Source organism: Petaurus breviceps, unplaced genomic scaffold (assembly GCF_028583685.1).
Source record: "Petaurus breviceps papuanus isolate PSGF00001 unplaced genomic scaffold, PetGlider_PUasm1.0 37, whole genome shotgun sequence".
Classification (NCBI taxonomy): Eukaryota; Metazoa; Chordata; class Mammalia; order Diprotodontia; family Petauridae; genus Petaurus; species Petaurus breviceps.
Window position 1 is genome coordinate 16,847,847 of NW_027186296.1, and position 12,895 is coordinate 16,860,741.

General features: G+C 36.5%; 1 protein-coding gene across 4 annotated transcripts in view; it reads right to left on the reverse strand.

Annotated features, from left to right (window-relative positions):
- Window positions 1–12,895, reverse strand: part of FBN1 (fibrillin 1) — a 305,284-nt gene that overhangs the window by 102,733 nt on the left and 189,656 nt on the right. For all 4 annotated transcript variants that reach the window (XM_069097991.1, XM_069097992.1, XM_069097993.1 and 1 more), the window contains exons 17-19: window positions 11,929–12,081; window positions 6,397–6,450; window positions 5,085–5,210 (exon numbers count right to left, since the gene is read on the reverse strand). In XM_069097991.1, coding sequence (XP_068954092.1) covers window positions 5,085–5,210; window positions 6,397–6,450; window positions 11,929–12,081 — 333 coding nt within the window. The remainder of the gene's footprint in view (window positions 1–5,084; window positions 5,211–6,396; window positions 6,451–11,928; window positions 12,082–12,895) is intronic.

Consider the following 12,895-nt stretch of genomic DNA (forward strand, 5'->3'; position numbering starts at 1 on the left):
AATTCAAATAATTTTAGGTCAAAACCATGGCTTTATGTTTAATTGTCTACAAACCCATATGGTAGCTATGAAAGTTTCCATCCTAGGTATCATTGATCTACTTGCATCACTACTGTACTAGATATTGCCTAATATACTCAAAATGCCATATATATATATTTGAAGTAAATTATTTGTCCACTTAGAAATTCTGGTCAGCTGATTAGCTGACATTTAAAAAAGTCAATTCTCTTATAAAATAAAAGACTTGTCTATTTAACTTAGTGGTACTTCCTGCGTAGAAGTTGGTAATGAACACCCTTGAATTGACTCTTTGATTTTCTTTTTTATGTCATACAATGCCACAGACCTGAGCTTATATGGCCTTTAAAATATCAGAAAGTCAAGTATAAAGTCTTAGGGTATGAGAAAATCATGTATGGAAAATCCTAACAAAATGATTTGAGATGTGTAAATGCAATCTGAAAGGGTCAAAATTGCAGTTCTTAACTCTCGCTGACGTCAGAGGCATTTGGCAACTTGAATAGTGGAATTTGCTGTTAAGATAAAAAATAGCTAGTCACTGAGAGCCATGTGTGGGAAATGACTGGAGCAGACTTTTGGTTCACAACTTCTTTCCCTCTTACCACAATCAAGCCCTGACCTGATAATAATGGATCCAATTTTGTAGTGTTTACTAAAGCAAAACTCTCATTGAAGTAAGAATTCCCACTGGCTCCCAGACTCCCCCTTCAACTTTCCAAGGGGTGATTTTTGGATGAAGCTGAAACATCCCTGTGTCTTTGTGCACTGCCCAAATAAATAATGATTTTTGGTGCCTGCCAACCAAGAGAGGCCCTTCTAGAAAGATGAAATAGTAAAACATGTTTTCAGTTGAGTCTACTTTGAAAATACCACATGTATTCAAATTATGGCTGCCCCAGGATAAAGGCTGCACCCTAAAAAGCTGTTCTAAAGTTCAGAGTGAGGGGAGGCTATAGAAGTTTTATTCTCAAAAGTAAATACAGCACACAAAGAAGTCCATAACTTAGATTAGCAGCAAGAGGTAAAGAGAAAAATATGTAGCACAAGAGTAGCAGTATGCCTAATTCTGTAGCTCACCAGTTCTTTTTAGGCTCTTTTTCCTTTAGCTGCCAAGTAATTAATCCTAAACCCCAAGCAAAAATTAGACTTGAAATTTCACAGTAATTTGGAAGGGGTGAGAGAGGATGGATTTTTTTGATTACCTGTGATGAGTATGTGTGTATGTAAATAAATTAGATAAATAAGGGAGAAGGGCAAAAGAAAGTTCTAATTTTCATCTAAATATATAAACATCCTGTCTTCTTCCCTTTATTTCAATTTTCATCTTTCAAACTACATGCTGCACCAGACAACTTATCTAAACAGTGCTGTATAATTATTGTGAATGTGAGAATTTACACTGAATTTACATCTTAAAAGCAAAGAATTAACAGGTGGAACAAAAGAGTCTTTAAGGTAAATTGAGGAGAAAAGTGGCATAGGCAATTATCAAAGAAAAAAAAATCATAGGAATCGATTTTAAATGTCTAGTGCCTCATCCTAAAGTTTTCTTCTTCATATAGTTTCCCAAGTTTAACCCCTTTTTCCATTTCAGCAGCCATAGGCTTACACAAGGCATTGGTAGTTGGGGGTAGCTAGGTGGCTCAGTGAATAACACCAGCCCTGGAGTCAGGAGGACCTGAGTTCAAATCTGACCTCAGACACTTAACACAGAAAGTAGCCATATGACCTTGGGCAAGTCACTTAACCCCAACTGCCCTCCACAAAGCAAAAAAACAAACAAACAAAAAAAAAAACCCAAGGCATTGGTAGATATCACCTGGATGACTAGTTCCCATTTTTTTTTTGTTACATGTAGAGTCAAGAGATGCATAACTGCTTGAAGAAAGGTGCTATGATGTATCATGGGTATAAATAGGTAGATTTGAAATATCATCTAAGGAAGTTGCAAGTCAAGGAATGAGAGAGAGAAAAGGAATTATATGGGGATACAGAGTATTAGAAAGAGCCCACAGAAGTTTGAAAAGTAATTATAAATGGTGGGAAAAACCAAAGGAGCTTTTAGGAAACCAAGAAATGCACAGAATGCTGAGAAGGCCAGAGACAGCACTTTTAGATGCTTAATACATTGCAAATAACAATAACAGAATCAACCAAAGAAAACTAAAGGGATTTGGAAGGGGTAAAATTAATGACAGGGAGAAGAAAGGAATGAAAAAAGAAAAGAAGGTAGACAAAGGGGAAAATAGAAAGGAAGAAAGATGAGAAGAAAAAGAAAGGGCAGACAAGCAAAGCAGAGGAAATGTGCAAGAACTTGAAAGAGAATGTTACTCAATTCAAGATAGTTTGAAGATTTAACCCAGGGCCCATAAAAAACATTAATATGGTAAAATAGAGTACAATAACAATAATATTGAAGAACATGGTTGATAATTTTAGGGCAAGGAAATGTTATCAAATAAGTTTCTAAATTATCTGGGCTTTATCTTGAAATTAAAACTTATTTGTGTGTAATTTAGACCTATGTAAACCACAACAAGTGAACACAAAAGTTAAGTTCACAATATAGCTGAGCATCACCCAGAAAAGGGGTAATTTAAAGCAACTGCAAATGTATTAGTTACATATATAATATTATAAATAGTATATATGTGTGCCTATATGGTTACATATACATGGATACATGAATGTGTATGTTGCCTAGAAATCAACTTCTAATATTTAAATGTAATCAACGGTACAAAAACATATGGAGCAGCTAATGCTCAGCAGGCAGAATTCTCATAGAGTAGGAGAATTAAAAAAGAAACAACTGAAGGAGTTAGACTAATAGTATAGCTTTTATTGATGATTTTTTTTTTTTGCCTTTTTGCCCAAGGTTACACGGCTAGTTTTTTTGTGTGGGTGTTAAGTGTCTGAGACCAGAACCGAACTTGGGTCCTCCTGACTCCGGGGCCGGAGCTTTACTCACTGCGCCACCTAGCCACCCTATTGATGATTTTATATCATATTTATTGCTATATATGATTTTATTTTTTGTCTTTTGTTCCCAGAGTCTATTACAGTGTCTGGTAGATAATGGAAGTTTAATAAATGCTCATTTAATAAATGATTATCCTCCTAAAATGTCAGTCCCATCAAAGGTCACATATAATTTATCTACATATCTCTCTCACCACCTAAATACAGTTAGTGCTTTGCACAGAGGAAGTTCTTAATGATACATGGTTACTACATAAATAATGCAGTTTTCAGCTGTGATGAGTGTATGTGAAATTTACATGCAATGGTATCAAATGTAATTTAAAATCAGTACATTTTTTGAAAACTAAGGTTTTGGGAAAGGCAAGAGATGGAATCTCCACACAGACATATAATGTAAGATATCCCTATCATCACCATCATCATCATCATCATCTCACTGAGTATTCTTCCTTTTCAAAAAACTATATTTGACTGCTACAACTCTTTCCCATGATCCTTGACAATATCTTCTGTCCTTTCATAGTCTTTCTGTTACTATTTCAAACTCTCTTCAGTTTTCTTTAGTAACCATCATTCTTTGAGATTTACTAAGCATTGACAGTAAATATAAAGGCTCACTCTATTACTTTCTATCTTCTTCCTGACATGGGAGAGATAAGAGGTTACATGCATAGGTATATTAGCACACAAAAGTTCTTCTTATTTTTGTTACTTCCAACTCCGACTAGGGCTTTTACTTTTTTCCTCCACTGCCAGCCCTTGCTTGACTAGAATAATATTCATGGGAAGAAAGAGGACAGAATCGAAGGGTCACTTTTATGACTATGAATCTATTGCCAGACTTTGAATATTTTGATTTGTGGTATTTAATCTTTCATATTACAGATATCATTTCACTTTATAAAACACATAAATCTCAGGAAGTTTTGTATCAATCAGATTTCCTATAATTAATCTTATTTTTTAAAATGACCTCTATTATAAAAATGGAATGTTTTGAGCATTGAAAATATTTAGAACATTATTTATGTTTCTGATAAAATATTAATATTGTGTTCCACCCAAAATAATTAAATCACAAATAAAAATACTAAAAGTAAGTTACCATAAACTGACAACTTGACCGTCTGCATCACCCTGTCTTACTGTTCCCACTACAGAACAACAATCGTTAAGGTACAGCAATATAATTGTTTTTCACCAGCTTCTTTGATTTCTATAACATTTTTGCCTTTAAAAATGATCGTTCTAATTTTTTTGTCCCTGCAATTACTGACATCTTTTTAAACAGCATTGTCTGGTAATAGTGACATTGCTTGTTTTTTTTTTCCCCCCCATTACCCTTGGCAATAGCCAAAAAGCCAAGGACTGAATAATCAAATCTTCTTTCAGAATCCCAGTGTTCCCAGGAAAGAGCTATCCAGCAACCAAGAATGAACAACAAAGCTCAGTAAACTACAAATGTGTAACTTTTCGCCTAAATTAATGACTAACCACTGGTGGCTGGTACCACTATTACAGGATGTTTTCAAACCGGAAAGGTGTCATTTAGCTTGGCAGAGTGCTGTTAGAATAGATAAACCAGTGGGCCAAGTTTTACTGTATCATCCTGAGTAGGAGGTACAGTAATGTGAGTACAGTTAGATGACAGTATAGGACCTTCATATTTGGTTCACTTCATCAAAGTTCTTTTCTGTGGATTTAACTTTTTTCCTGCCTTTTTTTGGGGGGAGGAGGAAAGGCAGAGAAATTGGGGTTAAGTGACTTGCCCAAGATCACACGGCTAATAAGTGTTAAGTGTCTGAGGCCAGATTTGAACTTAGGTCCTCCTGACTCCAGGGCCAGTGCTGTATACACTGTGCCACCTAGCCGCCCTTGAATTTAATTTTTAATTTAATTTACAAATTCCTTGAATTTAGTCTTCTGTTGTATGAAGCTGTTTTAACTGAGTGATTTTATACCTAATACAACAATGTTAGTTTTGTCACACAACATTTTGATTAGATACAGATTAAAAAGAAGTTTAAATAGTATAACTTTCAAGCATCTCTTAGGAAAAATGCCATATTACTTACCAACACAGTTTTTCCCACTTGCATCCACTTCATATCCTGAATTGCATATACACTTGTATGTGCCACGCAGATTCTCACAAATTCCATTTGGGCAAATATCAGGATCCAGGGCACATTCATTTATATCTGCAACATGTTCAAGTTTGACATCAGTATCATGCTTCAATGATCCTTAAATGAACTAACTCTGCCGCTCTTTCTCTGGGTTTCAGCTTTACCACCTCTAAAATAGGGGGAGTGGATGATTTCCTGGCCACCTCTCCCCAGTATATATCGTCTATTCCACTTTAACAGAAGCTGCTTGGGGATAGGGGCTGTCCTGCTTTTGTATTTGTTTCCTCTATACTTAGCACTGTGCTTTGAACACTGTTAGCATTTAATAAATGCCTTGTCATTCATTCATCTTTAAAAGTTCATTTCAGCTTCAACGCTCTGTATTACATAGATAAGCATCAACTTACTCATCCTTAGACAACTTTAAAAATATTAAAGTTATTTTGACCGAACTTACAGTTAATCAAATTTACTGCTTACTGCTATCCTTATGACTCTTTCAAACTCCCTTTAGCCTCTTTCAGGCTGTACATGTGCACTGAGATGAACGGAGCACAGCTGTTAGCAGACCTTCACAACTCCCTTGATTGCTTCAGTTGGCCTAGTCTGGCAGGAAGGTGAGCTGAGGATTGGAAAGACAACAGTCTTCTTCCTTTGTCTGTCTCTCTTGCTTGCTATCTTTATCCCTCTTTTCCCCATCTATGTAGAACCTACTGTGGCGTCTCTAACTCCAAAAGATGAATCCAAGTGGCCATTCCTTCTTCTAGAAATTAAAGGATGCCTTGCCATTGACTACACAATAGATTCTGGCTCAGCAAGTTACTCTACCATAACAAGATGACTGACAACTTCACAACTGAAAAATCCTCTAAGGACATAATTATCACATGTCCACACAACAAAGCCAATAATTCAGACACAGACTTAGGCTTCAACAATAGAAAAGTGACAGGCACTTGACGTATGACCTACCTCCTCTCAAACAGGGTTGCAATTCCTTTAAAATAGCTCCCTCCCTAAGCACCTAGGCAACCCTGAGGAATGTTGCATCTCCCTGCAGAAGCATCTGAGGTTTCCAGGAGTGCCCTGATGAGTTTTCTAATGTCTCAGAAAGTCTTGAGGATTGGGAATGGCAACAGATCCACTAGGGGTGGCAATGGCTCCAATAGAGGTTCCTCTGAAAGTCAAGCAGTATCTCTGCTACTACCATATAAACTTAGGAATTATAAATTTAATGAATTTTAAACTGATTACTCACCACTGCCTCCGGAAGTCATTCCTGGGCCACTGCTGCAAAGTGCTTGATATTCCGCTGAAATAAATGAAAAGATAATCAATGACAGGGAAATTTTAACTCTGGCTTCAGATACATTATTTCCTCCAAAGCAAGATGAAGTGAAAGTGAATTAAAGAGGAAGCTGAAAAAGACATTTCCCGGGGGGTGGGGGGAAGGGGGGGTGTTCTATACCTGTGAGAGCAGTGTAGAGAAATTAACTCTAACAAAGCAGATCTATAACTGTTTTGCAATTAGTCTTAAGAGCAGGACACTGAGAGGTTACAATGCTCAGAATCAGAAAGCCAGTACATGTATTAGTTGTGCCCCACTCTTTGCGACCCCATTTGAGGTATTCCTGGCAGAGATACTTGTTTGCCATTTCAGTCTCCAGCTGAATTTGTAGAGGAAACTGAGGCAAACAGGGTTAAATGACTTGTCCAGAGTCACACAGCTAGTAAGTGCATGAGGCCAGATTTAGAATAAGGAAGATAAGTCTTTCTGACTACCAGCCTGGCACTCTTTATCCAGGGCACTACTTAGGTGCACTCCAGAGCTAGTAGTTGAACTCTGTTTTTCTGACTTTTAGAATAGATCTTTATCCATTATACCTACTTTTTATGTCATGCTTCAGAAATGTAATGCCAGCACTAAGCAAGAATTACTACATTTCAAAGTTTCTCCTTTGACTACTTTATTTCTTGTCTTTTAAAAAAATGGTTTACTGCATTAGTAAATCAGGAAAATATTGTAGACAGTATATATTCAATATGTTCTTTAAACTTTATCTTTTGAAAATCTCTGTTTCCTTGAGAGTCTTTTGGCTTTTTAGCATGTTTAGGAAACTCCACCATTTCCAAGCAAAATAATATTTAGATGAGGGGACTATTCAGTTGGGAAAAAACAGGACTATATTTACTTTTTTGGGATTTTTTTTTAAAAGTCAAGAAAGATTTCAGGACAAAGCCTCAGTGCATTTGAAACAAGGATCCTAGGTAATCACTAGTATAGAAATGGTGAGGTCATCTTGAAGAGTTGTGTCTCTGAGTTACACTGAATGTACTCATTCTAAGTGAGTTTGTAATTTGTAACTGAAGAACTGTTCCTGAAAACAGATCTGCTGTGATAATGGGAAGTCAAAAACTTGAAAACAGAAATTAACTGTTATAATAAGTACCATTGTCTGTACAAAAGCAGGAACATCTCCAGGTATCTGCTACACCTAGAGAATCTTTTGTTCAAGTGCCTGAAAATGGACATGGCTTTTCCACTTCAGTTCAATCACTGGAGAACTGTAATGGGAATGTTGTTGCCATCTTTCTAAGATTGTATTGTGTAATATCTTCCCTGCCCCTAGGTTAAGTGCATCTGGAGCCTGTGGTGGGAGGCTTGTTTTTCAGGAGATACTTTGTGATTGGGCAGTGGGTCTAGAGGGTTGTTACATTCTCTGAGCCAGGAGAAGGCTATATAAACCCTGACGTGAGGCGTTGTTTTGGGGCTCACTTTGAGAAGTGTTGTATGATTTGACCAGACAAGATTCTGGGCAGCCGTAGAGAGCCCCCCGGCTTTGAAAAACACAGATGTTGACGCTTCCCTCTCTGGTGAATGACTAGGTATGGATGTAATAGTTGGACAGTTGGAGGACTGTCTGCTTGAAATGTTTCTCTGTCTTGTAATTTCTGCTTGTAACCTCTGTATACTCTGAAGTTGGGGTGCTGACTTTTCCCCCTGAACTAGGCAAATGATATATTTGATTGATTAAATCAAGATTGTTGCTTTCCCTTATTGTTGCATTTTTAGTTGCTTGCCCTTAGAAAAGCAGATCTAAGAACCTGTGTTGGCAGCCACCCTGGGTATGCTGGGGTGCTTGCTGCTACAAGAACCTACATTTCCCTCCAATTGGTCTGTCAAGTAATTAACTGTATACTTTTTCCCCAAAGGTATTCCTGTGCAGCCATGTACTTAACCTCAATGTCAAACTTCTAGAGCAAGTTGTTTTTTTTAAATCAACATTCAAGTAGTATTGTTGAGAAGCAATATAACTCCAGTCTCTCCAATGCAAAGTCAATTACCATCTATAAAATTAAGAGGTTGAACCATTTGAACAATAAGGTTCCTTCCAGTTGTAATGAATGATTCTACTTACTGTCAATAACTCTGAAAGGTTTTTCCATTAGTATTTATTAATTTGCTCTGATCTATCAGCCTCCATAAATGGAGGCAGATAAGCAAAGGCATAGAAAATAAAAAATTGTAGATAATTTATAAATTATTTTGTCTTTGGAACTTGTGAGGTTTTTCCTTTTGTCTTTTTGTTTTATTAGAAGTGTATCTAATATTCTGCAAAATAATTTCAAACAAAATAAAGAAGTCACACCATGAAAACCTAGCCTAAGTCAGAAAGACTTAATAGCTATCAGATAACTATCTTAGTACTAGCCTAGCTTAAATAGAAGTAACTTCAATGAAACAGATATGTTGAGTGCTGTGGTTTCAAAGGCCTTCTTATTGTATGCAAAAAGTAAATTTAAAGAGCATGAAATGTCCACAAATCTAGTAATTCAGTAATGAGGTACTTTAATATAAGTGATTAAAACAACAATTTAGGTGAAAACTTACTATCAATAAATCTGAAAGCAATCTTTGCTGCATGTTAACCACAATATGGATTCTTGAGAATTTATGGTAATAAATTTTTCTATGTGAAAAGGGAACCCAAATGTCATGTAGAAGTCCACAATGTCAAGCAGAATCACATAATGTAGTCAGGTGGAAAGCATCTGCCTTACCAACTGGAAAGAGAGAGGCTTTATCCATAGAGGTAATGGACTATATTCTCTAAAAGTACAATTCAAACTTTTATACTCTAGTGTGCTAGTAAATTATACTCTTCATAACAGAAATAAATGGCTTATGTAGACTAAAACAGAATAACAACAAAACACACACACTCCTACCTCTGCATTCCAAAAGGTTAAAGAAAAGTAGATGACTTCCTGAATTTTGAAATAACTTAAAAAATATGTTCAGGTGCCAAATGAGAAAGGTAGCAGCAATAGTGCTAATAAAAGGCAGGGGAAAAGATTTAAGAGAAATATTTTTCTCCCATCCTCTCACATCAGCATCAGATTAAAATATTTGTGGAATAGCGTAGGCAATAAAACAGGAAACACACTCAACCTTGTAGCTCTGGGAAAAATGCACTTTTGCTCTCTGCTTCCTAACTTAGCTTATTCTTGGTGTAAAGGCAAGCAAGTGAGTGACACAGTTGTTTTCCATATGGGCTAGAGCTGGTATTAGATTATCTGGAATTAGGTCATACTCCTATTCTGTGTACAGAATGATGCATGCTCCTGAAGCACTGGTGTGGGATAGCAATGGGAAAATGCCACAGAATTACATTTGTGTGGCCCTTAACAGTCATTAGAACCCAGGGAGCAGGATATCTGCTAATGGAATGTACAATTAAAGCTGCCTGCCTGCAGACTAGGCTTAGAAGTCTTTCTAAATAAGTTTAGGCTGTTGAGTAGAAATGTCTTCATTTACAGTTTGCACGTGTCTCATTTCCGGAGAGAAAAGATGCATTTTTAGCTCTCAGATGGTTAGCTTCAAACCAGATCAAATGATAGAAAGTAAGGGGAAAAACTGTTCCCTTCTGGATGTATTCAGTTCCCACAACAATACATTTCCTTTTGAGAAATTCTTTTCTCCCCTGAAATGAAAGATGTCCTACATTTACCCTTCATGAATTGGCATTTTTAACAACCAAATAGGTGGGCAGACCAGCCTAGATGAAACAGTTTCCACATGTGTAACTCTTCTGTTTAAATTCATTCAAATATAAAACAGAAGTCAGTGGCACTGGGCCCTAAATTTAGAAAACATTTTAACTCTATAATGCAGTGAGTCATGAAATATTCTGATCAAAGAATATAGCCTGCTATAATTTCTCTTAAAATCCTATATTAACAGCTTTTCAGAGAAGCAGCACAATATAGTGAAAAAAAGCACAATACAGAGAGTCAGGTAGAATAGGTCCCAATACTCCTTCTAATTTGGGATATGATCAATACTCAACCTTTCTGTGCTCCAGTTTCCTCATCTGTAAATTGAGAATATATTTACCTATTTCACAGGGTCATTGAAAAGATAAAATGACATAATAAATCTGAGAGTAACTTGCATCATCACTTAAGGCAAAAAACAAATGTAAGATGTTGCATAATGTCATTGACTACAATAAAGCTGTCTTTCTGTAGTTATTTTTACTTTAAAAAAATACATCCACTACACTCTATATATTAACTTCAAAACATCTAATAGATGTATATAGCTTTATAATAACAAAGAAGATCTTTTTCAATATGTCAAGGGTTTCCAAATCTCAAAGCAAGTCAATTAATTTTTTTCTAAGCCAGAAAACTACATGGGTACAAGTAAGATGAGACAAAATATACACACACACTTTGAGTATAAGGGCTAATATTATTTTAATATAACAAATATTTATGACTAAACTACCTTTCCAATGCTGAAAATCTGTTGTTTCTCTTAGTCTTGAAAACAAAAACATATCTTGTGTGAGTTGAAAAGGCCTATAATGCATCACTTAATACAATCTGTCTATAGATAAGGAAATTGTAACTCCTGTTTTAGATGAGAATTTAATTTTATAAACAGTTTCAGCTTGTTTTCAGAAGAAAGGATAAAATTCCCAGAGAAATTAAAAAAAAAGTCCAAAATTAAGTGACCACTAATTGGTGGTTGTACCAGGATTAGAACCCAAGTCTCATTACTTCTAACTCAGTGCTATTTCTATACCATGATACTTCCAATAATACTATGTATATCCAATGCCATGTTACCTCCAGCATGACATGGATTTTTAACCAAGTTTGAATAAACAGTATGGGACAAAATTCTCGATCATATAAAACATGATGAAATGGACATTTAAAAAATTTTAGAACTATTTCAGGGAATTTAAAAATTATTTCCTTTTATATTATACAAAATCCTGGTTTCATCAAAGGTCAGGTAGGCTGCTCTTTCAAATAAGAAATGCTGAATCTGAATTAGAAAACCAGGCTGCTTAAAGATGCAATACCCTATGAAGAACATGAGTAGTGCTGATTTTGGGTGTGAGGAGTATTCTGTAGAAAGGTGCAAAAAATTTCAAATAAATCTGAAGGGCACATAAGAGAGAGCCTAGGCTGGGTAAGATTTGACTAAAACTTCTGCCAAGCTCTTAGCAATGCACATATGTCACTAGAGAGTACAGTGTCATCCTTTCCTCTTCTTTTTCTTTTTTGTTTGCCTTCTGGAAGGGGGAATGCAGGGCAACTGGGGTTAAGTGACTTGCCCAAGGTCACACAGCTAGTAAGTGTTAAGTGTCTGAGGCCGGATTTGAACTCAGGTCCTCCTGACTCCAGGGCTGGTGCTCTATTCACTGCGCCACCTCGCTGCCCCCCATCCTTTCGTCTTCTATTGTAACAACAACTACTTAACATTCCATACCTGAATTCTGTGCAGGGCAAGGCTGGCAAGGCTCCCCAAAGGCATATTCGGTGCTGGCACAGCAGCATTCAGACTTAGTAACTGCTCCAAAAAGGGGTTTGACACACTGACCCCTCTTGTAGCCACCATAGCATGTGCTTCGCATGTGCGTATCTAGAACAGGAAAAAATATCCTATTATCTTATTTAATCTTTAAGCTGTGGAGATACCCTTGGTGAGGGGTAAAACACATTCAATAGCTTCAAAACTGGTCCTGGACTCTGCGTATTTCCCCAATGTTCTGATTCACTCTGATATAACATTTCTGTCATAAGGACTCTGAGGTCAATTTTTTAAAAAATCTCACTTCCAAATAGCTGAAACCTAAACATCAGTACAGATGCTGTCAATTTTCCAGGGCTACTGTGGGTGAGAAATTATTTTCATAATAGCCAACCCTCATGGAATGATGATGAAGCAGTTTCGAAGGCTAGCTGATTCTCCAAACAAACCTGGGCGCTGGGGAATGTTTGAGTTAGGAGGATCTTTCAAAGAGGAGGAAGTTTGCTTTGGATCTAATGACCTCTCCCTTTGACCTTACCAAGCACCGTCCCATTGCAAATGCAGGAGGGTGGCCAGCAGAATGGGGGAAAGAAAGTGGGTTTCTGCTTAGCCTGACCCTTTTCCAAATCAAAGGGCATTCTAATGAACATCCAATGAAAAGAATAAAATAAACTCAAAATAGTATACAAAGTTTTTCTTTAAGAAAAGCCACATAAAATGGCCAGGTGACTTTAAGCTGGTTCATTTCTCAATATTTTCTTCTTTAAGCTCTTTCAGGTAAGGAAAATTGAAAAACTTCTGTTCAGTTAACTTCTTATCACACTCACAACACCAATTTCTGAAGAAGATAGTGCTAGCTTAATCCATTTTAAATTGGTGCCTCTTAAAAGTGTTGTCCCATTATATGGGTCCTGTTCTAAATAAG